This window comes from Antechinus flavipes, chromosome 3 (assembly GCF_016432865.1).
Source record: "Antechinus flavipes isolate AdamAnt ecotype Samford, QLD, Australia chromosome 3, AdamAnt_v2, whole genome shotgun sequence".
NCBI classification, from domain to species: Eukaryota; Metazoa; Chordata; class Mammalia; order Dasyuromorphia; family Dasyuridae; genus Antechinus; species Antechinus flavipes.
This window is the reverse complement of record NC_067400.1, coordinates 323,469,117-323,496,433: the sequence shown is the minus strand read 5'-3', so window position 1 is coordinate 323,496,433 and position 27,317 is coordinate 323,469,117. Positions and strand designations below refer to the sequence as shown.

The 27,317-nt window shown below is 39.1% G+C and overlaps 1 protein-coding gene across 2 annotated transcripts; it reads right to left on the bottom strand.

The window, feature by feature from the left end:
• Positions 1 to 1,065: 1,065 nt before the first annotated feature.
• NRROS (negative regulator of reactive oxygen species) lies at positions 1,066 to 26,909 on the bottom strand. Of its 2 annotated transcripts, XM_051985539.1 has the most exons (3): positions 26,772 to 26,909; positions 6,994 to 7,114; positions 1,066 to 3,721 (listed from the first exon to the last, which is right to left on the bottom strand). In XM_051985539.1, the coding sequence occupies exons 2-3, from the start codon at positions 7,099 to 7,101 to the stop codon at positions 1,754 to 1,756; spliced, it is 2,076 nt and encodes a 691-aa protein (XP_051841499.1). In that variant the 5' UTR covers positions 7,102 to 7,114; positions 26,772 to 26,909; the 3' UTR covers positions 1,066 to 1,753. The 2 variants fall into 2 exon arrangements, with proteins under 2 accessions (XP_051841499.1, XP_051841500.1); XM_051985540.1 differs by lacking the exon at positions 26,772 to 26,909 and having other exon boundaries at positions 6,994 to 8,258.
• Positions 26,910 to 27,317: the final 408 nt, after the last annotated feature.

Sequence of the window (27,317 nt, the reverse complement as noted above, 5' to 3'; positions counted from 1 at the left end):
TTTATCCTAGTAACAGTAATTAGCTTACATACTAGACATGGAGTTTCTTTGCTCTACCCCTGCTGCCTATGTTCATGACTACTAGATCACTCAAAATAAGCCCTCCTATGCCTTACCATCAACTGCATTAAAGCACTTTTAAAACTTTGGGACATTCTCATTCTTTATAGTTTAACTTTCATAACTATGTCTGTCTCCTTTAGTTAGATTTTAGATCCTTGAGAGCAGACTGTATTCCTTTTTCTAATTATATCCTCAATACAAACCACCATATTTGGTACAAAGCAATCACTTACTAAAAGCTTTTTTCATTTATTCCCATTTGAACTCCTCTTAGCTTTCTTTTGGCTACTTAGATCTGTTCCAATAATAATCAGTGTAAACAACATTAATATATGTTTCATCAAGCAGAACCAGGAATACACAATAACAGCAAGAATGTGCTAGGACCAGTTATGAAAGACTTGGTTCTTCTCAGTGGTTGCATGATCCAAAGCAATCCCAATAGACTTTATAGAAATAAATCTCGTGTTACCTGAAACCTGAATCATTACAAACAAGCAGGAATTTACTACTGCTATTAAGACTAATCCTGTATCAATAATTTATAGAACCTATTTATAATCATTAATTTTATCCTGTAACTGCTTAAGTTATGATTCTTTGTTTCTGAAATTAAATAGAAATATAGACTAATAAAAAATGCCATCTACATTCAGAAAAAGAACTATGGAAATTGAATGTAAATGTAAATCAATACATATTATGTTCACTTCTTTTTTTGCTTTTGTTTTTTCCCTCTCCAATGGTTTTTCCCTTTTGCTATGATTTTTCTCTCCCAAGTTAATTCATCAAGCAATGTGTATTAAAAATAAAAAATAAATAATTTTTAAAAATATATATATATATATGTTTCATATTAAAGAGTTTGTTCCTGACCCAATAGGAGGAAGATGGGCACTTGGAGGTTTTTGTTTTCTGTTGTGATCAGCCATCCCTATTCTGTTGCCTAATGGAATGATATAAAAATGAATCAAATAACATTCACACAGTAAGAGAGGATCATTTCTTTTAGTCACATTTTATAAAAATTCTTTATGTGGCTGTTTATCCATAATAATAAAAAATAAAGATAGTATTTGAGATTTATAAAGGTCTCTAGGGTTTACAAAGCATTTCACAAACATTATTTTGTTTCATCCCCACAATCACCCTGTGAGGTAGGTACAATTGGTATGATTCATTTTTCATTTTTCATTTTTCAGAAAACTGTGGCTCAGTTCAGGGTGCTAAAGTTGGGCGAGATCTTCCTTAATCCAAGCCCAGTGCCTTATTCACTAAAACATGCTGTTTGGAGGGATAAAGGAATGAAAGCCATTTTCCTCTAAATCCATTCCCTAATTCAGCACATATTATCTGACTCCTCATTTGTTGTTAGGTTTTTTTGCTGTTTTTATTATTGCTCAGTAATTTTTCATCCTTCTGGACTTCATTGGAGGTTTTTTTAGATAAAAGTAGGTATCAGACTGGCTTGTCATTCCCTTTTCCAGCTCATTTTGCAGATGAAGAAACTGAGACAAGCAAGGTAACAAAACTTGGCCAGGATCACATGGTTAATAAATTTGGGGCTGGAATGGAATGAAATAAAAGGTCACCTAGTCCAACCCACTCATCTGACTCACTTTTTTTTTTTTTTTTAAACTTAGAAAGGGTTTGCTCCCATAATAATGAATAGGTTACATTCTCCTCAGGATCAATAAATGGAGGACCATTGGCAACGGCTCTTTACCACCTGCAGCAGGGGCTTCTTAAAGGCCAGGAAGATCACCACACAGGCTACCAGAAGGGTGAGACAGGTCGGGAGGATGAGTACCAAGTAAAGCAGACTAAGATTCACCCTTCCCCACTTGCAATCCTGGGCTATATCCTCAGACAGCTCTACCACACGGACTATATTGGAGGAGAAGTTACAGGTGACAGCTCCCCAGTCTACAATGTACAGGCTCTTCAGGCTGTGGAGGGGACCCCAGCCCTCCAGCCAGCAGCAATCGTACGGATTCTGACTGAGGTAGAGAACGCGAAGGCTCTTTTTGAGTTGGCCAGAGCCGGCCCATTGAGGAAGGGCGGTGAGCCGGTTCCTCCGAAGATCCAGGGTGTGGAGTTCTAGGCCTTCCCAGAAGCGGGGAAAGCTGGTCAAGGAATTGCTGGACATATCTAAGTATCTCAGACTCCCGAACCCAGAGAAGTCCAGCTCCGTGCCGTTGGGATGGAGGCGGATATCTCTGAGAGACAGGACCTGCAACGTGGGGGCAACATCTCGGAGAGGAGTGATGCCCTTCCGCAAAACGCCGCGGTTACCGGACAGGTCCAGGTGAGTGAGGGGCGTCCCTCGGAAAGCGCGCCCTTCCAGGCTTGGCAGTCCACAGTTCTCGAGAAAGAGGCTCCTCAGGGAGGTAATATTTCGGAAGTCGACGCAGGCGGGTTGGCCAATCTTTTCCGAAGGGGAGCAAAAGGTGATTTGATTGTGACTCAAATCAATTGTAGTGATGTTACTGGTGCTGGAGAAGAGGCCCGGGGGGAGCCCCTGAAGCTGATTGTAGCTAAGGTTGAAGTGTCTGAGACTGCTCAGGGAGCCAGGGAGCCTCGGAGCCAAGCGCAGCTCTGAGAGCCGGTTCTGGCTGAGGTTAAGGTCAGAGAGGGAGGGCGGGGGGTCATCCTCTTGGATGTGGAACGTCTGCAGGCAGTTCTGATTAAGGTTAAGGTGGGAAAGGGAAGTCATGTTCCTTAGGAATCCATCGGGTAGGTACCGGAGCTGGTTCTGGCTAAGGTCCAGGAAGTGAAGGGCAGAGAGATCACTCAGGGCAAACTCCTCCCAGAGGTTGACGGTGGTCACGTTGGTCACATTGCCGCTGACGAGGAGGAACTGGACCACAGTGTCTTTGGGGGATGAGACATTGTAGAGGTCCTTATAAAAGCCCATCTCATTGTCCATTAGCAACAGGGTGTGAAGCCTGTTCTGTTGAGGGAGAAAGGGAAAAAAGAGCAGCCGATTGTGGGAGAGGTCCAGCGTCTCCAGCGCAAAGGCAGCGTCTCCACTGTCTGCTATGAACCATTCAAGGCTGTTGTAGCTGATGTTCAGCACCTGAAGCTGGGTAAGACCGAAGTTCACAATGCAGGGAAGGTGGTTAAAAGCCAGATTGAGCCTCCTCAGCCACTTCAGGCCGTCAAAGGCGCCACTTTCGATCTCAAAGATGTAGTTCCTTTGCAAATCCAGCTCCTGCAGTCTCCCCAGGCTCTGGAAGATAGCATCGTCAAGCCTCATGATGACATTCCTCGCTAGAGACAGGGACTCCAGGGAGGAGAGGTTGAGGAGCATCTCAGCGACCATGTCCTCGGTCAGGGAGTTTCCAGACAGGTCGAGCTCCCTCAGGCCCAGGAGAGATCGCAGAGCCGCTCCAGATTCTGTGTAGTTTACTGAGAGAAAATTGTTACTCAGGGCCAAAGAGTGGATGTAGCTGCTCCCCTGGAAAGTGTTTCGGTCAATGCATTCCAGCTTACAATTAACTAGACTCAGCTTCTTCAAGTGGGAATACTGATGGAGGGAATGATACCCCAAGGTCTTGATGGAGTTAGCATCCAGCACAAGCTCCACTGAGTGCGATGGGAGATCACTGGGCACGGAAACTAGGTGTCTTCTTTGGCAATAAGCAATTCGACCCACCTAAGTTTGAAAACATACTGATCAGCAATAATTGTTCACATTCTATATGTTTTTAATTGATTTTTAGAATTATCTCTAGTACCTACAATCCCAGTCATAACCATGTCTCCTTCCACCAACATCACCTGCTGACCAGTTAGTACCAACGGGCAGGTAAACTCAAGAGAGATAATGGCAGCAAACACTGGTCCTGCTTCCATCCCCCTTCCCAGGATTACCTAAGGAACCCCCTTGTGGACATGGCAATTGCTTCTTTCCGTGTTCCAGCCCCCACCTCCTCTTCATAGGCATTGAATAGCCAGAAAAAAGTGTTCAGCACTAACAACCTTGGAGCTGTCAAAAAGTTCAATGATGGGATTCTTTCAACGGAACTGACACTGACTACAGGAGTAGCCATCTGCCTGGCTGCTTTCCATCTAACTTAAAAAACTTCCTCTTTGTTTTCTCCTGTTTGAAAGTAAGATCCTTGACAGCAGGAATTGCCTTAATTTTTCTATTTGTAATCTCAATATTTAGCAGAGTACTTTGCACAGAGTACTGAATAAAGCCCTTTTCAGTCATTTATTTATTCAGGGCCACTAAAGGCCACGATTTTAAGCAAATAATAGAATACATAGTATATAAAACTGGAGGCATATGGTTGGAATTACTCAAATCATCTGAATGTCTCAGCTCACATCTGAAACAAGTGAAATCTGGATACTTATTCAAACATTCTCAGAATTGGGGATGATGAGTTTTCCTTACAAATGGGCCTCACTCCAGAATCAAGAGAACATTGCATATAGCAACAGCAATATTATACAATGATCAATTGTGATAGACTTGGCTATTCTCAGCAATATAGTGATCCAAGAAAATTCCAAAAGACTCATGATGGGAAATGCTGTCCATATCCATAAAAAGAACTGATGGAGACTGAATGCAGATCAAAGCATACTATTTTCACTTTGGGTTTCTTTATGAGTTTTTTCCTTTTGTTTTGTTTCTTCTTTCACAATATGACTAAAGTAAAAATATGTTTAACATAATTGCACATGTATAGCCTAAATATAATTGCTTGTCATCTTAAGAAGGGTGTAGAAAGGGAAGAAGAAACATTGCAATTCAAAATCTTATTTAAAAATGAATGTTTAAAGCTAGCTTTATGGGTAGTTAGAAAAAAATAAGTGTAAAAACACAATGAATCCCAACAAATAGCTGATAAGCTTTCAAGGGCCATGTCTGTGAAAGTACTGTGTTAGGTACAAGACAAAAATGAAATAATCACTGTCCTCAAGGAGCTACATTCTATCGGGTGAAATAAGCATAGTACCTTAAATGTAAACTAAAATGTAAAGATAAAGATAAATAAAAAGAAATCAGGAGAAACACTACTAGTTTAGAAGATTCACTTCCTTTAAGAAAGGTGAATTTTGAAGGGAACAATGGATTCTAAAAGATGAATATGAGGAAAGAATTCATTTCAAGACATGAAAGATAACCTGCATAAAGGTATAAATATGGGAGATAGAATGTTGTGTACAAGGAATAGAAACCTAGAGTGTGTAAAATGTATACAGTAATGTATAATAAGCCAAAAATTGAGCTAAAGCCTTTTTGGGAAGAGCTTTAAATATCAAATAGAGGCATTTGTCTTTTATCTCTTTGGCAATAGCCTTTGCAGCAGGAGAATATCACAGGCTTGTGCTCTAGGAAGATCAATGTCCCATACAACTGCCAGCTATTCTGCAGATGAGCTACTCATCCTGGGAGATCATCATTCTGTTCAGGTCAATAAGAAATTTTGCTCAATAGTATCACTGAGATTCTACAGTACTGAATGTTAGGGGACCTCAAAGGTCATCTTGTTCAACTCCTTCATCTTACAAATAAAGCAACGAAGCCCTAAAGAAGTAACAGAACTACGACTAGATCTTTTGACTTCCAGGCCAATATTCCTCCCAATGCATACTGTGCTGCAATTCTTCTAAGAGCAGTTTGATATCCAATGGCAAACTGGGTAGAAAAAGTTCTGGTTTCTCTCCAAGGAGCAATCACGGTTTGCGGAAGCCTTTTATTCTATCCACTATTTTTCAAGTCTGATAAAAAGGAGGAGCCAAAATGAACACCAGCCTTAAATCTCAAAAAATAGGGTAAAGAGAACAGAAGGGAAATTAAATTCAGTTTAATGAGTTTATTTAGTGCCTATTATGAGGAAAACATTCTGCTAGACTGTTAGGAAAAATACTATGTGGAGGCACTTTGCTAGGCACTGAAGTGTTTATATAAATAGATATGGTCCCTAAATTCCTAGAACTTACATGAAATACATCTCTATTGATGGATTATCAATAAGTCAACTTTCTCTTTACCAAATTCCAGTAACTTGCCCAAGATCATATTTCACCAGAATCACAAAATCTGCAAATCATAGAACCCAAATGATAAGGTTCCTAGAAGTCTGGCAATTCCTTTGTACCTTAAAGGTTAAGAACAACTGGGACTGGTAACTCCCTGGATCTTTCTGAGAGTGAAACAAATACTTATCTGTCAAGGACAGTTGAGGAACAGTCCTAAACTAGAGCAGGCAAGAGTATAAACAAACGGCCAGGAACACAAGACTTTTTTTTTTAATCTGGGCTTTGCCAACTCTAGACCTTCTACATCAATAAGAGTGGAGGCAGAGAACTCAACCAAACTAAACCACTTGCTATTGCTCAATCTCAATTTCTTATCTTCTTCCTCCATGAACTTTCACATGAAGTTCCCCATATTTGACATGACCTTCAGTTTCACCTCAGCTTCTCAAGGCTTTGTTTTCCAAATGGGCAGGGTGGCAGTCTAGAATTCCTGCTGCCTGGAAGGTGGAGATTGGTGAACTGCTTGAGCTTGGGAGTACTGAGCTTCATTGGGTCAAGATGCCTACCCTAAGTCTGGCATCAAAATGGTGAGCCATATCATAGGGACATTGAACCTATTATTGATTGGTTAGCTCTTGGACTTCTAGCTTCCAGTTTGATTCTTAAAGGGAAGGAGAGAGCAGAAAAGGGAAAAAGGAAGAGGAGAAGGAGGATAAAGAAATAGAGGAAGAGAAGAGGAGAAAAAAGAAAGGGGAAGAAGAAAAGGATGAGGATGAAAAAGGGATGAGGAGGAGAAATTATTAAGCTTATGTCTAACTATCTCCTTATGTTCTCTCTAGGGTTGATAACTTCTCTGTGCACTAACTTATTCCCAGCTTCTTGTGATGGCAAAAATAACTATGTATTTAAGACTTTGCAGGACATACTCACCATCTTGCAAACCCCTTGGTATTCTGCTGCTGCCATTCTAGTTCCGTTCTGCAACTCTACAACCAACACAATGAAACTCAGGGAGAACCAAAAGGACAGTAACTCCATCTCAAGAGCAGCACTGTAAGAGGAAAAGGAAAGAGAAATAAGATTAAGGGGGGAAAATATATATACATCTTGGCTATCTGTGTTGGAAGCACACAAGACCTTGGGAGTTGACAGATCATATAAATAGCATCCTTAAGTTAGAAAAATTTTGACTTATTTTTAAAATTAATTATTCTGAACTTAACAAACACAAATATTCATAATCAAAAAAAATCAAAAGCCAAACCAAAAAACAAACCAATCCAAATCCACATATTCACCATATTTGGAAATGAATGCCTCATTCTGCCCCACTAGTCCATCACCTTTGGAGCTTGGTAACATTCTTCATTACCAGTCCTTTAGAATCCTCACTGATCATTGTGTTCTTAAATCTTTCAAAGCTTTTTTTTTTTTTTAACAATGTATAGTAATTGTATAAATTGTTCTCCTATCTCATTTACTTCACTCAGCTTTAATTCATATAAGTTTTCCCAAGTTTCTCTAAATATGTCACTTTCATTATTTCTTACAAGACAATAATATTAATCTACCATAATCTGTTCGGCCATTCACCAATTAATGGGTATCTCTACAGCTTTTAGAGATTTAGTTTTGAGGGAATTTTTTTGACTACTACAAAAAAAGCTGTTATGAATATTTTGGGATAAATAGATTTTTCCCTCTTTTCAAAAATTTCTTTAAGGTATATGTTTAATAGTAGTACTTCTAGATCAATGTTACAGTCTAGTTTAATTTGGGGAATAATTCTTAATTGTTTGCCAGAAAGACTAGGAAAATTTGTAATTCTACCACTAGTATATTATTGTGGCTATCATTTCTTAGTCCTTCCAACAATTACTCTTTTTTTGGTCACTGTTGCCAATCTAGTGGGTATGAGATGGAAACTCAAAGTTATTTTAATTTGTATTTCTCTTGCTTTTAGTTATTTGCAGAATTTTTTCATATGGTTTTTGACAGATTGAATTCTTTCCCTTTAGAACTACAGAAAGATGAAGTCTCAGCTTCTATAGGCAGCCTTTCCTAATCTTTCTTAATTCTAGTGCTTTCCCTTTGCTAACCATTTCCAGTATATCCTGTATATATCTTGCCTATATATGGTTATTTGGGCTCCCCCATTAGAAAGTAAATTCCTGGAGGATAGAGATTATCTTCTGCTTTCTTTGTATCTCCAATGCTTAGCACAGAGCTTTGTACATAACTATCACTTAATAAATGCTTTTTCATTCATTTATTTTATTCATTCAGCACAGTGTATATATGCTATTTGAGGGAAGAAAAAATTCAAAAATTTCAAAAAATTAGAAACAATCTAATGTCCCCAGGTTCATCGCCCTATCCAAGACAGGCTTGCTCAACAAGCCTCAACTTTTCCCTAAAATCCAACTAATGAAAAGCATCAGCCCTTAAGAATTTTGTATATACTGGAGAGTTTGAGCTAAATCTTCTCATCGCTAAGTCAAAGGTGTCAGCAACATAAATACTTTTGTCTTGAAAGATGCAGTCTTATTTACATCCCTTCCTCTTTCTCTTGTGTCAAAGAAGTTGACACATCTGGAAGACTAATTTTAACTTGCTAGAAAGATTTGAGTCGTCACAAGTGAGAAAGGGCTAACAGAAAAGTTAAGTGAAACTATTTAATCACCTTTGATCTTTTGAACTGAGTTGTCATTTCACTTTTCATCCAATCCAGAGTTGTTTTCTTCACCACATAGGGTATTGCCAATTCAGCATTCAAAAATGACTTAATGGAGGCTAGGAATTCCCCATTCATAGGCCTTCCCCTTCCAGAAAGGCACTGCTATATGTGTGGATCATTCAACAGCACAGGACAGCAAATTCTCAAAGAAATCACTTTTTTAATGTGCCTCTCAATATCTTCAATATTCATGGAAACCATAAAGTCTTAGTGCACTTATGAAGCTACTAAAGCTTAATAATTAAAGCTATTAAAGCTTAATAACTACACTTATTAGAAAACAGTTGAATGAGATGTGGTATATAATTATAATTCTTTATTCTTTCTTGCTTTTTTTGCAACATGTCTAATACAGAAATATATTTTGCAGGATCACATGTATCACATTGCTTGACTTCTCAATGAGGAGGGAAGGGGTTGAAGAGAGGGAAAGAATTGGAAACTCAAAAAATTTTAATATGAATATTAAAATAAAGTATAATTAGGAGCAGTTTGATGGTATAGAGGATAGAGCACTAGCTCTAGTCAGGAGAATCTGAGTTCAAATCTGGTTTCAGACACTTGACACTTATTAGCTATGTGATCATGGACAACTCATTTAACCTTAATTACTTCACACATACCTCCCTAAAAAAAAAAGTAGAAATGTTTTCAAAAAATAAAATAAAAGATACAAACCAGGGGGAAAAGTTAGTTCATGTAGCATCAAGCTGCTTGGGATCTTTAAAAGTTTAATACAATTCCTGGAATGCAATCCAGCAAGAAACTGATAATATACATCACACATATATATAGCACTTAACTCACACTAATCTTGTGAAAAAAATAGTGGTTAATAATGATCCCCATTTTATAGGTGAGAGAATTGAACTGAAAGATTAAATGATTTACCTAAGGTTACATAAGCAGAAGTCCTCAGAGGTGAGCCCAGGTTCTTGGATTCCCCCATCTTTGGCTCCCTCCCCTGAACCACAATTTCTTTTGATTTCACATCCCTTTCTCTCCTCACTATACCATGCTGATGAAAGCGAGCCTGAATTTTCCCTAGCACCTTTAAAATCCTATATTCTGAAATTTGTGTGACCTGAGGTCATCTAGTCTGACACCTGACTGAAGGAAGAATCTAGTCTTCTATTCCTCAGCAACTCTCTTAACTCTGAAACCATGTCAGTTCATTCATTTTACCCCATGGAGTAACAGTCTGAAAGGAAAGACAAGGAATATAAGATATTCCCAGCACATATAATAGGGTGGCTCCTGACTAATTAAACATCCCATCTCTTTATTTTTTAATTATTTTAATAGCATTTTATTTTTCCAGATACATGCAGAGTTTTCAATATTCGCCTTTGCAAAACCTTACATTCCAAAATTCTCCCTCTTCCCCCTTCCCAAGACAGCAAGCAATCTCATATAAATTAAACATGTGCAATTCTTCTAAACATATTTTTATCTTCATCATGCTGTGCAAGAAAAATCAGATAAAATGGGAAAAAAACATGAGAAAGAAAAAAAGAAAAATAAGCAAACAAACAATAACAAAAAAAGGTGAAAATAACTATGCTTTGATCCACATTCAGTATACAAAGTTCTCTCTCTCTGGATGCAGATGGCATTTTCCATCATAAGTTTATGGAAAATGCCTTGAATCACCTCATTGTTGAAAAGAGCCACATTCTTTACAATTGATCATCACATAATCTTGTTGATACTGTGTACAATGATCTCCTGGCTCTACTCACTTCACTCGGCCTCAGTTCATGTAAATCTCTCCAGGCCTTTCTGAAATCATCCTGCTTATCATTTTTATAGCACAATAATATTCCATTACATTCATATACTACAATATGTACCATAATAATCAATCATTCCCTTAATTGGCACATCCCATCTCTTTATCAACAAATTTTAATTGGACTCACACACCCACACATACCCCTTCATATACAGAGTAAATCTATATTAGAAGCAGTTTTTATTTAAGGAGACAGACGGGACATGCCCAAAGATTCTCATTTAAATTGTAGGTACCCAAGGAGACAAAGTTTGAGAATTTAAAGGACATCTTCTTTATCCCAGTCAACCACATCTAGAAATCTAATTCTATATACCCTGAATGAATCATTTCCTTTGATAGACTCTAAGCATAGCAGAAATTAATTGCTAGTTTCACCTGATTGCTTCAGGTATAGTTCTATATTATTCTATTCCTTTATTCTATAGTTGATTTACAATCTCTTTTCTTCAGTCATATCTGAATCTTCATGACCCTATTTGGGGTTTCTTTGCAAAGATACTGGAGGAGTTTGCTATTTCCTTCTTCAGCTCATGTTACAAATGAGGAAACTGAGGCAAATGGAGTTAAGTGACTTGCCCAGGATTACATAACTGATAAGCGTCTGAGACTAGATTTGAATTCAGGTAGGTAAATCTTCCTGACTTCAGACCCTGCATTCTATCCATTGAACACCTAACCACCCCATCAAAACCTCTTATTCCTAGCCTAGAGAAGATTTGGATCATCTTTTACTAATTAATCAATCACTCAACAACCATTTATTAATTGTCTACTCTGGGCTAGGTATCTTGAGAATACACTGACAAAAGTAAAAATAGTTCTTGCCCTCAAATAACTTAAAGTATCAGAGAATGTCAGTAACAAGGACATGCTAGTAAATGTTTAACAACCAACTCTATTTTTTAAAAAAAATCTATTTATGACACACTTTTAAATTTAATCTGCAAATAACATTTTCTCCAACACTTTTTTAAGACTAAACAATCAAGAAAATAATAAATCAAATCCCTATTTTCTGCATTTTGTAATTTCCAAGATGTAAATACTCACATTGAAAAACTGGCTTTGAGCTGGCTCCAGCACAGTCCTAGGACTAGACACGTTTTGTATAGTTATATACAAAATAAATATCCTCTGATTTGAGGGGAAAGACAATGGGACAATAGGAAGGTCCCATATAAAAGCTACTGTTTGAGCTGAGCCCTGAAGAAAACTCAGGATCTTGAATGATGAGATGAAGAAAGAATATATTCTAGCATGGGATGACAGACATCACAAAGGAACACAGCAGGATAAAAATGTGTGAGAGAAAAGAAGAGGAAAGTATATATTTGAATCCAAAGACTCTGAAAGATAATCAGCCAATTTCCAACAAAATATTTCCAATGACTAAGAATCCACTTCCTCACAAAGCTATGTTCTTCATTTTTAATAGCTCTAATTATTTAAAATTTCTTCTTTATAATGAGTTGAAATCTTCTCCTCATTTTTCTTAGACTCCTCCTTTGGAAGCATATGCAAATTTCCTCTTCTAATTGACAATCTTTCTGATATTTGAAAATGTGATTCCTTTGATATTCTCACCTCCAAGTTGAGCATCCCCAGTTCTTTCATCACACAAATAAGTTTGAGAGCCTCCAACCTCCTGATCCTCCTCTTTTGGATTCTCCAGTTTGTCATGACCAGGACTGTTCTGGAACCAGCCCAAACTAGCTTTTGAGAGCCAATTGTTAAATTTTCAAGGTGAATATTTTCATCTCAGAAATTATCAAATGCTACAAGTCAGGTCTTGATTTATTGTTTTGTTGATTGTCTAGATTTAAGAAAGTGATAGGAAAATGTTAATATTGCAGATTAAACTTAAAATGTGTTATGGTTACATTTTTCCCTCCAGAGGTACAGAAACTATTTACCAGCACACTACTAGATAATTCTCTCAAAGCACAGTACCTCAAAATAAATACAATATTCTAGATATGACCTAACAAATACAGAATTTAGTAAGACTATAACCTCTATTGTTCTCAACACTCTATTTCTATTAATATAGCCAAAAATGACAACATGCTTTGTGGGAACCAAAACATTCCGTTAATTTATAATTGAACTGGTATTAAGTTGAAACTCTTAAGCCTTTTCCACATGAAGGGCTTCTAAGGCAGGTCTATTTCCCCATTCTATAGCTGTGCAGTTGATTTTTTTAAAAATTGAATGCAATAAAAAAAGGGAAAAGGATCCACATGTGCAAAAACCGTTTGTGGCAGCTCTTTTTGTAGTGGGAAAGAACTGGAAACTGAGTGGATACCCATCAATTGGAGAATGGCTGAATAAATTATGGTATATGAATGTTATGGAATATTATTGTTCTGAAGAAACAATAAAGAAAGCAGGATGATTTCAGAGAGGCTTGGAGAGACTTACAGGAACTGATGCTAAATGAAGTGAATAGAATTAAGAGAACATTTGTACATGGCAACAGTAAGATTATACGGTGATCAATTTTGATGGACTTGGCTCTTCTCAACAGTGAGGTGATTTAGGCCAATTCCGATAGACTTGTGATAGAGTCATCTGCATCCAGATAGAGAACTGTGGGGACTGAAAATGGATCACAACATAGTATTTTCATCTTTTTTGTTAATGTTTGTTTGCTTTTTTGTTTTTTCTCATTTTTTCTTTTTGATCTGACTTTTCTTGTGCAGCATAATAAATGTGGAAATATGTTTAGAAGAATTGGACATGTTTAACATATATTGGATTGTTTGCTGTCTAGGGGAAGGATTGGGGGAGGGTAAAGAGAGGGAGAAAAAATTGGAACACAAAGTTTTGCAAGGGTGAAAGTTGAAAACTTTGCATGTATTTTAAAAACAAAAACCTATTATTTTTTTAAAGTAAAAAAAACTGAATGCAAGATTAAACATTTATCGCCATTAAATTTCAACTTATTAGATTATCCACCCATTGTGCTAGCTTTTTGATATCACTTTGAATCATGATTTTGCCACTACTATATTGACTGTTCAACTTAGTTTGGTTTCATCCACAAATTTGGATCATTCTATCATTTCTCCATCCTTTTGTACACATGGAGATAACTGTGTTCATTCACATTTATCAAGTGATTTAAAATTTACAAGAAACATTTTTCACAATGTTCTTCTTACTACTAATATAACTTTCACCTAAGTTAAGGGCCTTAATATCTCTTGTTTAGAATGAACTTGGATATGGCACTACAATATCCTCTTAATTGGTTTTCCTGCTTCAAGTCTCCCAAATATCTTTTGCACTGCTGTCAAAGTGATTTTCCTTAAGAAAATCTCTAAATACATAAATTTCCCACACAATGAACTCCAGTAGCTCCCTAGTATTTCTAGTTTCAAATAGAAATTCCCCTGTTAAGATTTTACAATTCTTTCCATCCTGATCCACACCTACCTTTCTATCCTCATTATATCTTAACACCTTCCAGTATTCTACCAATCCTTTCTGTTCCTCACACATGACATTTCATCTTTTTGCCTCCATGCTTTTGTATTTGCCATCCTCACTGCCCTCTCTACTTCTAGCTCATAAAGTAGCTTATTTCTTTAAAAATTCACTTTTTACAACCATCTACTTCTATGTCTTTCCTTATCCCCCCTTTTTAGTTCTATCCTTTCCCAAAAAAAATCTTGAATCTATTTTGTGTACATATACACATATGGAAAATAGATTATACATATGTAATAAACATAGATGTGGTCATATAAATTAATATAGACATGTATTGTACATGTGTGTATATCTGTATAGATCTATTTTATATCTATATGTAGAGGTATATGTAGTTATCTATACACAAATATATATCTCTATTCCTTTTGAACTTGAACTTATCAACTAAAGAAGTGAAGTGATCAGATACAGAACAATCTATACAGTAACAATATTAAAAGGACAAATAGCTTTGAAAGATTTAAGAATTCTGATCAATGTAATGGCCAACAACAATTCCAGAGGTCTAATAATAATACATAGTACCCACTTTCTGTCAGAAAGGTGAGGAACTCAAGACAAAGAATGAGAATGTATTTTTGGAAATAGCCAACATGGAAATTTGTTTTGTTTAACTATTCATGTATATTATAAGAGCTTTATTTTGATTTTTAGATAAATGCTTATTAGTTGAAGAAGTTAAAATTTGAAATTAAAAAAGATTTGAGTTCATCAAAGAGCTCTCTGTGTAGGATCACTGATTGATCTAGTTGTCTTCATTTTTTTGGGTTCATTGTTATCATCTATATCATTGTCATAGCATTGTCAGAATTTCATTTCTAAGAGTTTTCCATTCTTTCTCAAGCTATTTTCACATATACTCTCACCTATAATTCTTTGAACTTTTTGAAAGTCTAGAATACATAAGAAACTGTGCTCCATAGTCTCCTTCTTGGCTACCAGCAATCCCATATGCCATGATTGCATTCTCCCAAGGTTCCCCATATCATTTCACCAAATCTTTCTCACTGAGCAAAATTAAGTAGGGGAAAAAAATCCCAGCAGAATAGAGTGACGAGCAAGAACTTAATATCTGTTGTGGAAGATGGACAATGGAGAGCTCCTCTCAAATCCTCCATTTAAGGCAGGTGTCCAGAACAACATCTCATCACTTCCTACCTGGCTATACTCCTGGACTTCATCTAAATCTTATTACCATTCTGAAAGATGATTGCAAGCCTTAAAAATCAAACCTGCCTCTGGGACCTCTCCCTCCTTCTGATTGGAAAAGGTAGGAGTGGACAGTGAGAGTTCCTCCAAGAGTCCACTTAAGAAGGATACTTACGGCAACCATCTCATAATTTCTCACTCCACTGAATTCCTCTACACTTTATTATGTCCCTACAGAGTACCTTTCTTGTTCTCCTTTCTCTTTTCAACTTCTTTTTATTAGTTGTCTTCCCCTATATGACTGGAAGCTCCTTAAGGATCTATATAGATTTGTATCCTTAGCATTTAGCACATTTCCTGGTTCATAGGAGGCACTTAATGAATGTTTATTGACTGAATTTTAAAAAGTCTGTAAATTCATCAGTGTGGGTGAGTGCTCCACCCAATTATATAAACCACAACTCCTCCATGCCTGAGTGAAGTGTCTTTTTGAATTGCTGCTCTCCAAATAAGTTCTTAAATATTGACCAGGCTTCTGGTAACGGGCCTCTCTGGATTTAACTAGGCTGGTCTTCGGGTGATCAGTAAGCCTATAATCAAAGCTTTGCTAACTTGTCAAGCTTGTCAGTCTTGTGCTCCACTAGGGTAGCCTTCAAAATCCAAAAATCACCTCTAAACTATGGCGAACACTTCAGTTTAAAGTTAATAAATAAACTAAAACCTTTTTAATCAATAAAGTTTTTAATAGCTATCTTCTGTTTGATTCATGAATAGCTAGGTGGTGCAGTGGACATCAGGCAAAATCTGATTTCAAATCCAGCCTCAGACATTTACTTGCTGTGTGACTTTGTGAAAGTTACTTCACCCTGTCTGCCTCAATTTATTCATCTACAAAATGAGCTATAAAAGGAAATGGCAAACCACTCCAAAATCTTGACCAAGAAAACCCTAAATGGGATCACAAAGTGTCAGGTACGAATAAAATGACTGACAGTAACAAGAATTCAATTCTTGTTATTGCTTATTGTGTCCAAAGCATATTCTAGGTGTTAGAGAAAATATAAAACTTTGCTCAAAGTCCTTGTCTTCATGGAGCTTCCTATTATATATCTAGAAATATATTAACAAGCAAATAACTACAGGAATATGATTTTATTCCATAATGATAAAACATAAAAGATGAGGATTATATGTGTACTAATGGTCTTTTGTGGTATGAAAACTGTAAGAAAAAAAACTACCTTTTATCTAGTGATCAAGTTTCCAGGAAATAGAAATAGTATTGAAGTTTGACATTAAAGTTTACATCCAGATAAGGAAGACAGCTTAAAACTGAAGATATGAAATTAAAGATGGGCATCACAATTTGAGGCTCCCTTCTCAGAATATCACACCAAAGAAATGACAAAAACTCAAATAGAAAAATGAGTTCCCAACATTTGGGCAAAATGCATGGAGACTTTTATATAAAAGGATGGAATAAAAGGAAGATGCAGTGATATATATACCCAGAAGCTGCTGATCACTTTGTCAACCTTTCCCTTCTCCATGATGTCATCAGTCTGGCTATTCTTCATATGAACTTACTTGGTGATAAAGGTCACGTAGTTGAAGCCACAAGGTATAGTGGAAAGAGCATGGTTATCCCCTCCACATTGCAGGGTTAGGGGTGTTGGTGCCCTAAGATGCAATCTGGAGTATCTGCCTAAAATTGTTTGGCCCTCCTTTCATATCAGAAAAGAAGTCTGAATTATTACGGTATTAAAAGATAGAAATGTTGATATTACACAATACAATATATATTTTATGCATTTCTGAATTTCTAAACTTTTTTCTGTGTCATCTGCTGGCCTCCCCATGTCCTGTCACCTGCGGCTTCCCAAAGAATTTCCATTTAATTTCTTATGCTGATCCGCAATATATCAAAACCATGATGGAGAAAGTCATGATGTGGAAGAGATAACAGTTGGAGTTAGAGTGTCTCAGATCTGATTTACACTGTTCTGAGACTCAGTTTCCTCAGTTATTGAGTAAACAAGTTGCAATAAATGTTTTTATATCTTTTCCAACTAACATTCTGTAATAATTATGGATTTTATTAGGGAACAAATCTCTGAAGTTTGAAATATGAATAAATGAACATCTTTATGTCTGGGTAGTATATAGTACATATACTAGGATCAATTGAACTTTTTAGCTCATAGATTCAGTAGTTAATTTTATTGCTCAGTTGTTTCACTCAGGTCTGGCACTATTTAGAGTTTTCTTGGTTAAGATACTGGAACAGTTTGTCATTTCCTTAATCCTTATCTAAATCCTTATCTAGCTCATTTCACAGATGAGGAAATTGAGATAGATAATAAGTGACCTGCTAGGGTCACTTAGCTAATAAGTATATAAAACCAGATTATAGCTCAGATTAGAATTAAAATTCACCTCCCTGACTCCAAGCCTGCCATGCTATCCACAGCATTATCTAGATGCCCTCAGTACTTGATAAATCTTTGCAAATAAGAATTCCTATCACTTTGTCCTAATCTCTTTTCTGGCCTCCAAATATGGTCAAGTTTAGTAGAAGGCACTAATTAAATAACTAGCAGTTACCCTCCCTGATTCCTCTGTCTTCTGAGAAATGAAATTGTCAGCAAATCAAGAATGTATCAGATGTTCTGCTATTACCAGAAGAAATTTTATAGGATACAGTGAAATAGCTCAATTCATATGTCACTACTGCTGGTCTCTGTCACTTTTGAATTTTACAAAAGGAAAGTAACATTTGTATCAACTATCTGGCCAAGATATGTATTCAATACTCCCATAATGTGTGTTAAATTATTTTTGTTAATTTTTTTAATTTCACCAGTGGTTTTTTTTTTTTTAATGTATCAAGGTTTTGTGGCTATTATAGATTATTTCAGTGACTAGGTATAAGTCCTCCTATGAAACATCATACTATCAATTCCATGGCCAAAATTTTGTAATGAAAATTTTTCTAAAAACATCTCCCCCTCTGAGATTGCTTTCTATTTACTCCTTTTATTTACTCATATGCGCCTGTTATTTCCATTTTGTTCTTCCATTAGAATGTAGAATCTTTGAGAGCAGAACCAATTTCCAATCTTTCTTTGTATCTCCAATGCTTAGCACAGTATCTGGTATATAGTAAACAATAAATGCTGGCTGATTGATTGATCCTCAGCACCTCTGTAAACATCAAAGTTGGGGAATCAAATGATAAATTTAAAATTTGGGAGAGTATTGATTTCAAAGTAAATTCTTCTCCATTCAATTCAAAAAACTTTTATGTGATATATAGCATGTGCAAAGCACTGTGCTAGTATACAAAAATGGAAAACATAGTCCCTGTCTTCGGGGAGTGTTTTCTTCAAGAGGAGGAATAAATATCATAGTAATACATGGAAGCATCTAAGACCAAAGGAGTTATCAGGACAAAACATGATAAAATCACTTGAAGACTGAGGAAGGTTTCATAGAAAAAGAAATATGTAAGTTGGGTTTTAAAGGAAGAAAATGATTTCAACAGGGGGCATTGTGGTTAAAGTTAAGTTTCAAATATGGGGCATAGCCCAAAGAAATCCAAAGAAAATTGACACAAGTCTTAATGCTCATAATCCTGTTTGACCAGAATTTACAGACTGTATAAAAAAAGATTAACATGAAATGATCCCAGAAAGCTAGGTTGGAGCCAGATTATAAAGTACCTTCAATGCCTAGGATAAATAACTTGTATATTTTAGAGACAACAGGGAGCCCCCAAATATTTTTGAATATGTGAATGACATGATGAAATTTTCATTTTGGGGAGATTATTTTGGCTGCTGTGTGAAGAGCAAATAAGAGGGAAGGGAGTTCTGTAGACAAATAGTTACTAAGTTATTACAATATCCAAGCTGAGAAGTAATAAGAGCCTGGACAAGGGGGAATGGTGAAGAGGAAAACAGATACTCTAAATATTGTGGGATTATCCATGACCTAAACCAATTAGAGTAAAAGTGAAGTGATTTCATAGAGGAACACAGCAAGGAATTGCCTTGGTCAGAAAGTCTTTTTGTTGTTATAGAACTCAAGCCTGATCCTGTGACTTTTTTGCTGTTTTTGACCTTGAGTTTCCTAAGAGAGAAATAGTTTCATGATACAATGATATCTCTTCTTCTTGATAGTCCCTTCCATCTCATCTTTTCTCACCTCTCTAGCCATTCTTCTCTGCCTCATTTCCTAACTCCTCATTGTTCTCCCAATCCTTCTGGTTGTTTATATGGTTGTAGTATTCTCCAAGGCTATATCTTCAGCCCTCTTTTCTACCCTTTCTCTTTCACTTGGTGATTGTATATACTTTCTTCTTCAGTTCTCATTGACTTGGTACTTCAGTTATGACTTCTACCTGAGTAATGTTCCCAATGTACCCCTCTGATTATGTCACTCTTCAAAAACCATCAGTGACTCCCCAGGATCTAAGATAGGGTTAGGAACTAGCCCTGTGATTTCATTGACAATAGTTGATTCCCAAATTTATATCTCTACCCCAACCTTTACTCCACAATCCTATGCCCTTGCTTGGGGTCTTTAACTGAAGATTGGATGGCCCCTTCTGAGTTACAGAGGAGAGTCTCATTTAGGTATAGATTAGATTGTGTGGCTTCTGAAGACTCTTCCACATCTGAGATCCTGTGATTTCCACTTACCTGCTGAATAGCTTCTTCTGGCTTGTTTCTACTGGTATCTCATAATTGATGTCTACAAAATTGTTCTTATGATCTAGCCAAAACCTGCCTTTCCACTTGATCTCACTCAGGCTCATTTTTTACTCTTTTCTCTCTTACCCCTCATATCTAATCCCTTGCTAAATTCTGCTGATTCTAACTTTATAAAATCACTTGGTGTCTTCTTCTTCACCAGTCCCCCTTGTCCAGGCTCTTATTACCTCTCAGTTTTTCTTAGGCTCTATCCAGTCTATGCTATACACTGCTACCTGAAGAACATTCCCAATGTATCCTTCTGATCATGTCACTTTTTAAAAACCATCAGTGGCTCCCCAGGGTCTAGGATAAGGATAGAGACTTGTGATTTCACTGATATAGAAAATTCCCAGGTGAAGGAATCCCTTTACCAGTGAAGATCAGCACCTTCTATGCAACTCTAATCACCCAGAACACTGAGAGGTCCATTGACTTGCCAAGAGCACACACCAATAATGTGTCAGAGACTGGGTTTAAATGCTTATCTTCCCAGCTCTAAAGCCATGCTACCTCCCTCCACCTTAGTACATATCCTTTACTAAATACTAATGAATTCCTGATCCTCATGTCTAAAGTATAGCATAATCTGGTTCTGTCTTTTCTGTCTTCTATTCTTCTGTTCTCCTCTACTATCACCCTCATTCTATCCTAGAATATCCCCCCTTTCTATATTACCTTTACTCTTGAGACTCATTGAATTTAGTAATATTTGCTCATATCTATTAGGGAATGACTCTGTGTATGTGTGTGTAAGTATGGATAAGGCTCTGATCTGCCCTTGAGTGAATATTCACATTGGTGAAATCACAAAGTTTTTGAAAGAAAGAGATAAGTTAATGACACTCATGTCACTATAAATAATTATGTTTGCATTCCATTGTTGTTTGCATATTAAAATTAAACAAATACATTGGTACCTGTGACTTCCAATACTAGTGGACATTTATACAATGCATTCCCTCATCTGAGGGACATGACAACCTCGAGATAGGTACTGCATTATTCCCATTTTATGGGGTTCAAATAAAGTTAGTGTCTTGACAAGTTGGGATCACACACCTAGGAAATAAATGTCAAAGCTAGATTTTAATTCAATTCTTCCTTCTTCTAAGTTCAAATCTCTATCTCTTCACACTGATTTTTAATAGAAGAGGTGATAATTATGTACATTTGAAAAGGTTTGAAAAGGCATATCTTTGCCCCAAAGAGAAAACATTCTAGAATGTGAGATGTAAAGCTGAAGCATTATGGACTCAATGGATGAGTTAAAAGAAACTCTGGCTTTTAAGAGGAAATGCATCTATGTAGTGATATATATGATTTAGAAACTTATGATTACATCAAGGGAATTGCTCATATAGAAACTCCCTCCACTAATACACGTCAGCAATCAATCTAATCTAAATTTATTTCAAGCAAATTTTATCAGAGGAGAAGATGAGCATTGAACATTAAGGAGCACAGCAGCATTATGTGCTTTGCCCATGATCATATAGTCAGGGTACATCAGAGGCAGGATTCAAACATGTCTTCTGAATTCAGATTTTTTTTTCTCTATCTAGTAACCCATACTCTCCCTCACTCTTCTTTTATGTTTGATCATTAAATATGATGCATTAGACTAAATCTCTGGTTTCTTTAAAGTATATATTTTGAGATTAGCTTCTATCCTTCAGGTTATCTCTTTACAATGGAACTCCATGTTGCTAGTAATCTGTGTGGTCCGACTATAAATTGTCTTGGAACAGAAATTAATTAATTGAAAAAGCATTTTTAAAACAAAACAAAACACTTTATGCCAAGCCCAGCAGCACCAATTAGGTGGCTCAGTAGACAGAGTGCTGGGCCTAAAGTCAGAAAGACTCATCCTCCTGAGTTCAAACCTTAGACACTTTCTTGTTTTGTGACCCTGGGAGAGCCACTTAACTGCCTCAGTTTTCTTCTCTGTAAAATATGGAGAAGGAAACAGCAAACCACGCCAATATCTTTGCCAAGATCACAAATAAAGTCACAAAGAGTCAGATATGAGTGAAACATGAAAAAATGAAGTTAGGTTTCACCCAGGTCAATTCACCAGGTCCCAAACTCCTACTTTTTCTTTAAACCTGTCCAAAAAATGCAGGACTTTGGCCACAAAGAGAATGGAGTAAGAATGTAGATTGTTCAGTATAAAACTATTCCCTAATGTTCAAAAAAAATTATCACTCTATTTAAGGAGGATCGGTGATGTTACATCTGATTATGGAAAGCATGCAATATATACAACAGTATGTAATCAATGAGTACATTATTATCACTGTTTTCATTTTTTTTCCAATCCAAGAGGTTCACGTATTATCAGGGTTAATGCTAATAGTTGATATTTATATCCTGCTTTAAAGTTTGTAAAGCGCATTACAAATGTTTTTTTCTCATCTGACCCTCATAGCAGCCCTCTGAGGTAAGTGCTATTATTAGTCCCATTTTCCAGCCTAGGAAACTGAGGCCGAGAAAAGTTAAGTGGCTTGTCCAGGGTCCCACGGCTATTCCTGTCTGGGGCACAAGTTGGAACGGAGTCTTTTCTCAATCTAAGCGCTCTGCCATTACGCCACCTAGGACCAGGGAAGTGACTCCCTGACAGCCTTTCCCCGGGGAGCACCTTGTCCTGGAAGCCGAGGGAGATACTGTCGTCCTTCTAGGAGTTCTGTCCATCGCCTGCCCCGGGCCGAGACCTGAGGGGCCCTGGTTTTCAGATATTATATTACAGTCTGTAAGATATTATACTACAGGCTGACGGCTTTCAGCCTCGGCCTGGGGAGGGAAACAGACTGCACCGCCAAGAAAAAACGGTGATCCCGGAGCAGGTCCGGAGAGAGGGGAGCGCCGGGGGAGGGCCCAGAAGGGCTGTGCGGTGCGCGGGACCTGCAATGGGGTGTCCGAGTGAAAGTGAAGATCAGTGAGGTCGGGGAAGCTACACTGACCCCAAGCGGCAGGGGGCCTTGGAGGGGGGCGGGGCATGGTCAGGGCGGGGAGTCCTAGCCAGCCAGGCCCGGGGGAGGGTCCTGCTCAGAACACGCCCACACAGACACACAGCCACGCATATACACGCTCACACACATACATAAACACAATACGCCCCCACACACGCACACGCCCGCACACACGCACGCGCGCACACACACACACAGCCACGCATATACACGCTCACACACATACATAAACACAATACGCCCCCACACACGCACGCGCCCACACACACGCACGCGCACACACACACACAGCCACGCATATACACGCTCACACACATACATAAACACAATACGCCCCCACGCACGCACACACACGCACGCGCGCGCACACACAGACACACAGCCACGCATATACACGCTCACACACATACATAAACACAATACGCCCCCACACACGCACGCACGCACAGACACACAGCCACGCATATACACGCTCACACACATACATAAACACAATGCGCCCCCACACACGCACGCACGCACAGACACACAGCCACGCATATACACGCTCACATACATACATAAACACAATACGCCCCCACACACGCACGCACGCACAGACACACGCACGCGCGCACACACACACAGCCACGCATATACACGCTCACACACATACATAAACACAATACGCCCCCACACACGCACGCACGCACAGACACAGCCACGCATATACACGCTCACATACATACATAAACACAATACGCCCACACGCACGCACGCGCCCACGCGCACGCACAGACACACAGCCACGCATATACACGCTCACATACATACATAAACACAATACGCCCACACACACGCAAGCACGCACAGACACACAGCCACGCATATACACGCTCACACACATATATAAACACAATACGCCCACACACACGCACGCACGCGCGCACAGACACACAGCCACGCATATACACACTCACACACATATAAACACAATACGCCCCCACACACGCACACACACGCACGCGCGCACACACAGACACGCATATACACGCTCACATACATACATAAACACAATACGCCCCCACACGCACGCGCACACGCACGCACGCACGCCGTCCATCATCTCCCCCAGCAGTGACAATGAGAAGTCCCCCAGGGAAGCGGCGGAGGACCCTGGCCGCAGGAGCCTCCTTCAGGAGGGCGGACGCCCGGCCTCTTCACTCTGCCTTGCGGTCAGAGCTGCCACGGGTCGGTCCCCCGCGGTAATTACCGCCGCCCGCCTTGCCTTTCTCCAGCCGCTCTCGCGCTCACCTAACCTGCTCCGAAGCGAGACACTAATGAAGCACGGAATGCGTAAGCACTGGCCCTGCACACGTGAGCCTGGGGCACAGTGACCCCCGTTTGCCGCCCTCCTTTCCCTGTGCCCTCAGAGGCGAGCCCTGGGTTCGGGCTAGGAAGACTTGGTGCTAGTTCTTCACGCTAACGGTCACCACTGGTTTGCTCTTGAACTTAGTTTCTTTATCTGTAAAATGGGCATATAAACCCTATTTACCTTCACAGGGTGGTTGTGAAGACCAAGAGAGATAATGGGTGGAAAGCGCTTTAAAGTCACAAAGCACCTAGCATGCGCTTGCTCATACACTCCCTCACAGAGCATAGATGAGGCGAGGGAGAGTGTCAGGAGCCGGGAAGACCGCCATTCCCATCCTGCCTCTGCCTCCCTCCCACAAACTGAACGTGGGCAAGCCTGCCGTCCCCAAGCCTCAGGTAACACCTTCAGCTCTACCTGCTGGCTAACGGATGGAGGAGGAGCCGAATCCTCCCAGGGTCAGTTTTCTGTTGACAATCACCCAGAAGATGGACAGGCATTTGTGCTGCTCCTGCAGATAATGCTAAGTCCATACTTTAAAGGATAAGACTGGGATAATAAATAGGGAGAGCTACTCTAAGCAAACACTTTTCAAAAGTCCCAGATAGTTCCTGCACAATTTTAGAATGATCATCCTAATAGCTCAGTTTTAGATGATATTTTTAGGCTTTCAGACCATATTATAACTGATTCAGGGAACTGAGAGGCTTGCCCATAGCCACAGCTAAGACATATGAGAGCCCCAGGTTTTTTTGACTCTTAACAGAACCATTCTCTACACTGTCGGGCTCAGCTGACACACGGGGTTTTCTCGTTCCTTCCCTTGATTCTCTATTAGAAGCAGAATCTCCATATAGGGGAAGAAGGAGGAATATATTTAGAAATGAAAGTGATCTTTATAATCAACATCAAATTGCTTGCCTCCTCAAAAAGAAGGAAAAAGAAAAATGAAACTTGATATTTAAAAAAGTGAATGTTAAAAAATTACATGTAATTGGGAAATAAGTAATGAAATAAGTAAAAAAAAGATACTTAAAAAATGAAAGTGATATAAAAACAAAAAAAAGCAATAAAAATTGATTTTTTAAAGACCTCCTCTCCTGTAATCTGGTGCCTGCCTATCAACTGTCTCATTTCTTTTTCTTTTTCTTTCTAATTTCCATACACATCTAGTTAGCATGTTTATAGGAGCAAAAAAGTGTTCCAGAGCCACACTCAAGTGATCAATGCCAGGGTGAAAGGGAAGGACATCAATAAAATGCAGGCACAAATCATATTTCAGAATACATTCAATCATCCATAAGAAGATCCATTTGGCATTCTGCAAGCAAGAGTCTGGTGTGGTTCAGGGGAGCACATGTTCTTTCAGTTTTCAATCTAAAGTTAAGCCATGTCTCTGATGACAATATATTAAGCAGACCAATCCTCGCTTCTGGAAGGGCTCACTATTTGGCTATAATAGTGATAAGTAAGTTATTGTCAATGGCATGGCTCTACCTGCACCATTCAGCCCCTTAGTTTCACTAGTAAAGCCAAGTGAAAGTTTTACTTAAGGCTGGGAATATTTGGGGGATTAATGTCTTTTTTTTTTTCCCAACTTGACCTGAAGGCAAGATCATGATATTTTGTCTTAATCTCCTGAAGAAACTGCAGGCTCTCAGAGCTGCAGGAGGCAGGATTATAAGATAACTAAACTGCTACTACATATCTGCATGCAATGAGAACTTGGTCTGTCCGCTTTTGTGAGTGCCCACATGCATGGGTATGGACACCCATGTGGGATCCCATGTGTTCAGTTACAAGAGCAATCAGGATAAATAAGAAATCTCAGCAACCTGGATCTTTAGCCACTAATCATAATTATAATCACCATACACCCAAGGCTTCTCAGGAGTATATGACTTGTGGCCTGACTTCCAGGTAATCTGGTCAGTTAGATTCTTAGACCTCTGAATGGCAAGGAAATCGCACAACCCAATTCCATCCTTCCCGCAGCTATCTCCAAACCACTCTGACCAGGACTCCCCCACTGGGGACTTCCTTCTTAGACAAGACTACAGAGACCACCCTGATGGGGTAGCTTTTGCCTCCCTTTTCTAGTCAGGGTCATTTCAGAAAAAAATGGGGGACCTGGTCAAGTGATAAGAGGGAGCCTGCACCCCTCCTTATTTGCCTTCAGTCATTTAGGTTTTCTGGGGGTGTAGCTCTATGCTGTGACCCCAGATTTCAGACCCATGTGAGGAGCCTTCCAGGCCTGTGCCTTGCAGACCCCAGGATCATCGATAGTGGGAACCAGCAGGATCCTCCCCAAACACAGGTTACAGGAACCCACTGAGCTCAGAGCGTTAGTGAAGACTTCCCTCTTCCAGCTTTCAGAGCTTTGGCCCAAGTTCCAGCCTCCTGCCTCACAAGGCTTTCAACCCTCCAGGATTTGGGAGAAGATACTCACAGCTCCAGGGGGCCCAGGCAACTCCCCAGGGTTCATCCTCTCCAAGGGGGGCTGCTCTCCTGAGACCTCGGTGCTCTCCTAGAGAGCAGAGAAAGCAAAGGGCGGCCGCATCTCTCTCAGGCATCAGATTAATTTAGCACTTGCGGAAGGAACTGACGGAAACTGAAGTCACATGGAGACCCAGGGTGAGCAGCAACAGATTCAGCACTTACAACAGCCTGAGGCTTGCACATTGCAGCAAAGAAGGAACTGGGGGTGTGGGGAGGGGGAGCAAAGGCAGAGGTCACACCTATGGATCACCTGACCTAGCCATCAGTTCTGGGACTCCTGCTGCAGGAGCAGGGGCAGTGCAAATGAGAGCTTCCCTAGGAGCATCTCTCCTTCCCTTGGGAGACTTGTGACAAGCCTCTCCTAGACCAACAGCTTCGGGGCAAGATCCCTCTGGCTTCAGTTTCCCCTACTATAAAACAAAGGAACTGGGCTTCTGCACCTCGAAGACCCCTTGCAGCTCTAGGTCGCATCATCTATCTAAACGGGGCTTCTGCC

What these genes read in the sequence shown, in the direction of transcription:
- NRROS (XM_051985539.1), bottom strand. Translation starts at nt 7,101, where the DNA reads ATGGAGTTACTGTCCTTTTGGTTCTCCCTGAGTTTCATTGTGTTGGTT. An exon ending in ACCAAGGGGTTTGCAAGATG is followed by an intron (nt 3,722 to 6,993) that starts GTGAGTATGTCC and finishes TTTCAAACTTAG; the next exon opens with GTGGGTCGAATTGCTTATTG.